The 8,246-nt window shown below is 47.8% G+C and overlaps 1 protein-coding gene across 1 annotated transcript; it reads right to left on the bottom strand.

Annotated features, from left to right (window-relative positions):
• Positions 1-252: 252 nt before the first annotated feature.
• On the bottom strand, positions 253-6,195 carry LOC131473581 (uncharacterized). The gene is made up of 2 exons (XM_058650872.1): positions 4,272-6,195; positions 253-4,142 (listed from the first exon to the last, which is right to left on the bottom strand). The coding sequence occupies exons 1-2, from the start codon at positions 5,508-5,510 to the stop codon at positions 2,478-2,480; spliced, it is 2,904 nt and encodes a 967-aa protein (XP_058506855.1). The 5' UTR covers positions 5,511-6,195; the 3' UTR covers positions 253-2,477.
• Between the last annotated feature and the right edge of the window lie 2,051 nt (positions 6,196-8,246).

The raw sequence follows: 8,246 nt of genomic DNA, 5'->3' as shown, positions 1-8,246 counted from the left end.
GGTTTATTCCACATTCACAGTTAAGCAACAGTTAAGTTAAGTTGAAGTTAGTTTGAAGTCAGTTAGACGGTCAGTTAGACGGTCAGTTAGACGGTCAGTTAGACAGTCAGTTAGACGGTCAGTTAGACGGTCAGTTAGACAGTCAGTTAGACAGTCAGTTAGACATCAGTTAGACAGTCAGTTAGACATAAGTTAGACAGTCAGTTAGACAGTCAGTTAGACAGTCAGTTAGACAGTCAGTTAGAAGTTAGGTTGTAAAACCGACAAGTCGTACAGGTTCTAATGATAGATAGATTTACAAAGGCGCATACGAAGGCAATATACAACAAAACACGGCTTTGACGATGCACCTTAAAGGCACTTTAAAGGCAACGGTGCTTTGATGCCAGTTACAACAATGAACAGATTAATAGAATGAAAGACAAATAGCTTTGCCTGCTAGAAAGTTCTACACCTCCCACTTGGCCTACTGATTCCTAAATCCAAGTAGGCCACAAAACACAGATTTTGCCTTTTGAAATGGCTACATCGCTGGGTACGAACTCGTTACACAAATTTTTACCTTTGAAAAGGGTACTTAAAGCTACATTGCGGGGTATGAACGTATTACACACACAATTTTTACCTTTCAAATGGGTACTTAAAGCTACATCGCAGGGTATGAACGTATTACACACACAATTTTTACCTTTCAAATGGGTACATAAAGCTACATCGCTGGGAACTACGTATTACACACGATATGAATAACAGATACAAATGACAAATAAAGGTTTCACATTGTCCTTGGTGACGCAGTGACGCCCTTTACCGAAACACACCACCACCTCTCGTGGAGGATGGTGGAGGGGGGTGCTTGATCCTTTTTCTTTCCGAAACACACCACCACCTCTCGTGGAGGATGGTGGAGGGGGGTGCTTGATCCTTTTTCTTTCCGAAACACACCACCACCTCTCGTGGAGGATGGTGGAGGGGGGGTCTTGATCCCTTTTTCCGAAACACACCATCATGTGGTGGGGAATCTATTTCTGTTCCTCCACTGGCAACAGAACCACCAGCCTTCTGACATCTCTGTGAAGGATGGTGGAGGGACGGCTCTCCTTCTCTTTGCCTTTCCCACCTTGTCCACTGGAAACCGGACAACTTTGGCACGTCCTCACCTTCACATCTCGTACTATGCCTTTTGCATCAGGATGGGCCTCCACAACTCGACCGAGCCTAAACTGGCCTCTCAGTGCATTCTGGTCAGCCAACCACACTAAGTCTCCCACTGTGACGTTCCTTGCGGGTGCGTGCCACTTCTGTCGAACGAAGAGGCCCGGGCCCGCCAGCTGGCTCCACCGCTTCCAGAACTTGTCGACCTCGATCTGGACCGCTCTCATGCACGCCACGGGGTAAGTCAGGTATTCGAACCCTCGAGAGTCCCCGCTAGGCCCAGCACGGCCAAGCAGAAGTGAGTTGGGAGTGATGACTCCTACAGTCTCGTCTTGTACCTGGACTCTTGCGCCGATTGGTCTTTCGTTTGACAGATTAGCTGCCAGGTAGAGGAGAGTCTGGAACTCCAGTGCTGTCAGGTGACTTTCCACCCCGATGTTGCTCAACGCTCTCTTGAGCGTATGGACTGCTGCTTCAGCTGCTCCGTTTCGATGGGGAGAGTCTGCTGGGTGAAACACCCACGACCAGTCGGTCCCAGCGGCGGCTGCTTTCTTCTGGACTTGATCCTTGTCGATGTTGTTCAGGAATTCGTAGAGCTCCTTTAAAACTGGCTTGGCGCCCACGAAGTTGGTCCCTTGATCCGACCAAAGTTTCCTTGGGTGGCCCCTGAGAGCTGTGAAGCGCTGGTACGCCTTTAGGAAGCCATCCGTTGACAGGTCTTCCACGATGTCAGCATGCAGTGCCCTGGAAGCCATACAACTGAATACTACTCCCCAGACTTTCATCTTTGTTCTTCTCTTTACAGTGTCTCTGACAACGTAGGGGCCAAAGAGATCCAGTGCTGTTAGCTCAAACGGTGCGGCTGGTTCAGATCGTTCACTAGGAAGCTCACTCATCTGTTGCCTGCATAACTTTGCCTTGGTCTTTCGACAATGCACGCAGGAGTCAATGATGCTTCTTGCGATTCTTGGCCCCTGTACTTCCCATGCTTTGGACCTCACTCTGAGGAGTGTGCCAGCGATGCCTTCATGGTTGGCTCCGTGGGCTTCCCGTGTGAGGAGGGTGCTGATCCAGGCATTATATGGGACCAGGGGTACTCCGGGGTTTCCCCAGGTGATGGCTTGGACTCTGCCGTAGCACCGCAGGAGCCCCGAAGCTTCGTCCTTGTTGACGACAAGTCTGTTCTTTATTACCCGCCTCACAGTGTCTCTGATGACGTAGCGGGATGACGTAAGGGGATCTTGGAATGCAGTTTCAAGTTCGGTCACTGTCAGTACTACCTCCCACTTTGCTGGAATAGGGGCTCTCCCTATACGAGCAACCTACTTCTTTACAGCCTTTCGGGCATGACTGACCCCTCCACAAAGCTTAACTAGGGGGTCGTACCTTTTCAGACCCACTCGGACTATGAGTGCGGCTCCCCACAATGTCTCATCTTTCTTGGTCTCAACAGGGATCGATTTTGTCTCATATCCTGCAGACTGGAGCCCTGCTAGAGACCTGCTATCTGCATCTGTGAGATTCCGGCCTTCACTACCAGAATTTAACAACTTCTGCGCTTGGGTTCTGGTGAGAGCTGCTGTAAAGTCCTTCTTCTGGAGTTTACTCACTGTCTCTGTAGCATCAGCCGCCACTTTTGCTGCAGATTCCATAGGCCAATCTTTCACTGGACTAGACAGGAACTTGGGACCCTTTTGCCATGCGGAGTTTTCGTCTAGTCGCTTGGGTGAACACCCTCTCGTGACGAGATCAGCGACGTTGACTTCATCTGGGATCCACCACCAATCAGTTACAGGCCCAGCCTTCTGGATCCCCCCGACCCTATTTGCAAAGAATGTTTGAAATCCGTAACTGTCTCGCTGGATGGCTCCCAGCACAGTCTGACTGTCTATGAAGTGGTACCACTTTTCTACAGTCAATCTTCCATGCTTCAGCATGTATTCCTTCAGGCGTGTGGCGAAGAAAGCCCCACAGATTTTGGCTTTGCCTGCGTTACCTTTCTGGTTTAAAGGGGTTAACTTGGCTTTTGAGTCCACCAACCGGGTAACTACGCCATCTGACGTTTCCCATCGCAGGTACAGTACGACGCCGTAAGATTCACAGCTTCCGTCAGAGAATGTGATGCCCCAGGGCTCGCCCCTCCAGCCGGAGGGTGTGAGGCTTCTGTGGAACTTGATGCTCCCCAAGCGAGTGTACTCCTTGAACAGCTTGATTGCTTTCCCTCGGAGTTCGTCAGAGAGGGTCTCGTCCCAAGTGTCCTTAGTGAACTTGACAGCCTCCTGGGAGGCCTTCCTCACAGGAATCACACCTTTTTGCTTCACAGGTGTTGTTAGATCGATTGGGTCGTACAATCCAGTGATCTGGCTCAGTAGGACGCGACGAGTTAATGGGTTTGGTGCTTTTACATCCACTTCTCCTTCAGTAAGGAGAGTCATTTGGTCAGGCTTTGCCTTGTCCTCCCTCCCACTTTGACCAGACCGGACCCAGGGCTTGAGGTAGAAGCCCCTTGCTTTCAGGATCTTCTCCACTCCCTCTAGGATCCTCCTCCAGTCGACCGGCTTCTCATGGCAGCCGGGTCTCTCAGAAGTGTAAATGGGGATTGGCTTGCTGAACTTCAAAAGCTCTACTCCTGTGAGTAATGACTTTTGGCCTTTCAGGAAAGGCGCCAGGAACAATAAGAGCTTCTCAAAATGGTTACCCGGGAAGGCATAGTTTTTGGGGCTGCTCACATGTGCAAGCCACTGGGTTAGCATTTTCTCAGAAAGTCTGCTCTCTAAAGACAGTATCACCAGGTGATTCAGGTGCTTCAACTGCTCTTGTTTAGTGAGCTCTGACTCCAATGAGCTGTGGCTTCTCTTCAGTTCTTTTGTCTGAGCCTCCAAACCTGTCTGGGTTGGAGTTAGCAGTGGTGTGGTTAGCAGGAGTTGGCTGGTGTTGGTAGCCAAGTCCTCCTGTGCTAAGCTCAGTCTTTCTTCTGGTGCCTTGAGGTCTTGATGCAGAGTAGACTCTTCTGACTCTTTCTGGTAGAAGTCAGACTGAAGCTCAGTGAGATTCTCCTGGCTTTGCACCAAGGTCTCCTGCAGCTCTGCAGCTTGGATCTCTTCTGGTGCCTTGAGATCTTGATGCAGAGTAGACTCTTCTTCTTCTGACTCTTTCTGGTAGAAGTCAGACTGAAGCTCAGTGAGATTCTCCTGACTTTGCGCCAAGGTCTCCTGCAGCTCATCGGTTTGGGTCTTTTCAGAGCTCAGCTCCCTGCTGAGCTCAGACATCTCGGCCCTCAGTTTACTCTCCTCCTCTACCTTCTTGACATTGACTTTCGTTACTTTCTGTAACTCTGTCACTTGACTCTTCAGTTTCTTCTGCTCTTCTTTAAAGGACTCTGTGGGACCCGCTTGCGCCTGGATACTCTTCCAATCAGCCTTCCTGCTCTCGGAAATCTTAGGCAAGCTTATCGGTGTGATCTTTGCTATGGGTTGGGCCCACTGAGAGCTGTCTTCTCCCCCTGTGACTGTACCAAAGTTGCTGGTGGGCACAGTTCCCCTTTGTCCCATGCTGGTGTTGGTGGGAGCAGTGTGAAACCTTGGTGGCCGTGGTATACTGGTGAGGGTTGGAGGCTGAGTAAAGCTGACAGTGGGTCCATAATTAGGTTGTTGAAGTGGTTGAGGAGGTTGATGAGGGGGACTGGTGCCAGCTATGGTGCCCTGCCTGATAGCTGAGTGGGTGTGAACAAGTGGGGTGGTACTAGCACAAGTTACTGGTCGGGTAAGCCCACCTCCCCGCTTGTTATCCCGGCGGCGTGCCCACTCCTCCATCAGTACCTTCTTTTTAATTTCCAATGTTAAAAGGAGTCTCCACTTTTCTTCACCGTATGGCCGATAGTCTTTCCAAACATACAGAGCGTCTCTGAGTTCGAGGAGTTCTTGATCCAGTCCCTGCCTTCTGGCCTCTTGCTGGTACCACTGTAGTGCACTTTTCCTGCCGAGTTCCTCGGCCTGGTCGAAAGCTGAATTGAACCGTGCCACGAGGGTGCTTATTACTGGCTCAGCATCTTTAAACCACAACATTTCCATTGTCTCATGGTACCTTTGCCCAATGGCGTCCCTCTTTGCCAGAGTGTCTCTTAACTCACAGTTGTCGTCCGTTGAGTCTATCTGTTCCAGGTCTTCGATATATTCACAGCAGGCGTCGACGAAGATATCATAGTCGTTTTCCAACCCTGCCAACTCTTGCGACAATTTTCCTGTGCCTAGACGACCAGCTTTGAAATTAAGGCGGTTTATACGCGTCGTTAGGCTCCGCTGTGCATTTGATCGCCTCCGCTGTAGGCTTTCCAGATCTGGCTTGTCATCTGCCATTTTTCTTCTTTGAACTCCTGACTCACTCCGGAATTGGAATTGATTGGAGTCGACTCTCTGGTTCGTTGCCAATGACTCGTTCAAAGGATTCAGTTCTTTGCAAACGACACGTCCACTAATGGCACACGAATGTCCACGCCCCAAGCTGTCGACGTTACAATGTCACAGTCTGTGAGGCTCTCTGCCCAGAAGAGCTTTGCATTTGTATTCCTTGTGCAATCTTCACAGCCTTTCCCTCGGCTGCGGCACTTCCTTTAATCCTTCAACGGCCCCGATAGCTCTTTGCTCCGGCTTTTCCGTTGAGTGATTCACGACTGATCCACGTCACCAGCGTCCTGGTACCTCACGATCGTCGTCCTCCGCTCGGCAGTCCGTACCTCCACTGATACGGCGCCGACAACGGTTTTACAACTGTCCAGATTTCTGCTGGCTGGTCTTTCCAGCCCAATGCTCCCTTCTGGAAAGGGTAACCAGAACAAGTACGGCGGGCACAACTCGACTGTCTTTCTGAAGGTTTATTCCACATACACAGTTAAGCAACAGTTAAGTTAAGTTGAAGTTAGTTTGAAGTCAGTTAGACGGTCAGTTAGACGGTCAGTTAGACGGTCAGTTAGACGGTCAGTTAGACAGTCAGTTAGACGGTCAGTTAGACGGTCAGTTAGACAGTCAGTTAGACAGTCAGTTAGACATCAGTTAGACAGTCAGTTAGACATAAGTTAGACAGTCAGTTAGACAGTCAGTTAGACAGTCAGTTAGAAGTTAGGTTGTAAAACCGACAAGTCGTACAGGTTCTAATGATAGATAGATTTACAAAGGCGCATACGAAGGCAATATACAACAAAACACGGCTTTGACGATGCACCTTAAAGGCACTTTAAAGGCAACGGTGCTTTGATGCCAGTTACAACAATGAACAGATTAATAGAATGAAAGACAAATAGCTTTGCCTGCTAGAAAGTTCTACAATGATCTTCTGCTGAATTTCACTCAGTTTAATGGCGTTGTTCTCATGGACCATATCAATAATTAGGGTCTCTTGGTGTGGGGAGAACATAGCTGTCCTCCCACCCCCATGTGGCAGTCTTTCAATTCTACAACAAGAGAACATGCAGTTATAAAAGATATACATGGAATACTAGGCCTACAAACAGTTAGACCAACCCTCCATTACAATACTACAGTACATTGGTACAGGGATGTACTGAAAGATATATTTACTTACAGTATACTGTGGTACAGTATATAGTATGTCATACAGTAATTGCTGTCAACATTTACATACTGTACTATAATGTCAAAAAAGGTAATTACCTGTTCTCTTCTCTAAACCTTGGGATTATGGTGGACACAGTGAATCTACTGATGTTTGGTTGTAGCCTTTGTCCGGCCTCCTCATGCTCATACCATGGACAAGAACATGGTCAATCACAGTCGCTCTGATTTCACCAGATATGACTGTTCTTTGTCTTCACGGACCTCCTCGACCACCTCGACCTCCTCTCACACAAACTCTTCCTCTCTGAACTGGTTTATATGTTCCCTCACAAGTGGGATCAGTTTTGAGTTGTTGTGTTCACGTGGTGACACTTGTGCTCTAATTGTGTTTGACTTGTGTCACCTGTGCTCACCATTATGCAGCACAAGTGCATCACAATGAAAATGTGTTGGCAAGTTGTGTCTAAACAGGTGAAAAGTGCTGATGGTTTTGCAAAAAGAGTGATTGATTCAATCAGTGGGTTCAGGCAACTGAGCATGTGGTTCAGACAACAGGGTTTAGTGTTTGAACAACTGAGAAAAACTGTAATTCCATTGTAAGTCTCCTTGGATAAAAAGCATCTGCTAAATGACATGTAATGTCTATACTTAACAGAGGAGTCTGGTGTATTCAGGGCCAGCATGAACCCTGTCGCTGTAATGTGTGGAGTAGGAGTCTGCATTTGATATTTACATATGAATGACTAATAATAATAATAATAACAATGTGTATAGTTGACCTGAGACAGAGAACCACACACCTTCTCTTTTATCTCTTTTATCTCTTTTATCTCTTTTACCTCTGTCGCCTCAGCAGCAGCAGCAGCAGCAGCAGCAGCAGCAGAATCTGCCCCGTCGTCCACCAACGCTGTAATTATGTCTCACTAATGGTCCAAACCATGTTTTCTTCTCTTTGAACGCCTTCACTCACTCATACACACACACACACACACACTGTGTGTTCTTTTTCTGCCAATAAACCCTCCTAAATCTTACACACTGAACCTTTAATACCAGCAGCCAGTGTATTTATATCTAATATGAATTATTATAATAGCGGCAGCAGCAGCAGCAGCGACATCATTAGATGGACTTTTCCAACAGAAAACTGGAGTTTCTTTGGTTTTTATAAGGATTCCTCTCCCACACGAAACAGGAATTTGCTTTAAAAGCACCGACACACCGTCGCCCTCTGGTGCTGAGAACATGGGAAAAAAATGGCGTTTAACCCACTTATCAAAAGGCAAATCTAATAAATGCTACATCAGCTTAAGTCTGCAGTATCTTAAGAACACGTTCACGTCTTTATTTCACTGTTACACAGACTTTTCTAACAGGAAACTGAAGTTTGTAAACCACTCACTCTCCCACACCAAAGTCCACAGAGAAAATCAGTGATTTTAACATCATTTAATATCCTTCATTCAGATTGATCTCAGCGACACAAAGTGACCACACGAGGCAGCAGTAGACCAGCAGCTC

This window comes from Solea solea, chromosome 15 (genome assembly GCF_958295425.1).
Source record: "Solea solea chromosome 15, fSolSol10.1, whole genome shotgun sequence".
Classification (NCBI taxonomy): domain Eukaryota; kingdom Metazoa; phylum Chordata; class Actinopteri; order Pleuronectiformes; family Soleidae; genus Solea; species Solea solea.
The sequence above is the reverse complement of the archived record's forward strand: the minus strand, read 5'-3'. Positions and strand labels throughout refer to the sequence as shown.

Excerpts from the sequence above, each read along its gene's own strand:
- LOC131473581 (XM_058650872.1), bottom strand. The coding sequence starts at position 5,510 with ATGGCAGATGACAAGCCAGATCTGGAAAGCCTACAGCGGAGGCGATCA. Across the intron at positions 4,143-4,271 it reads AGTCTACTCTGCATCAAGAT|CTCAAGGCACCAGAAGAAAG; the intron begins CTCAAGGCACCA and ends CTGCATCAAGAC.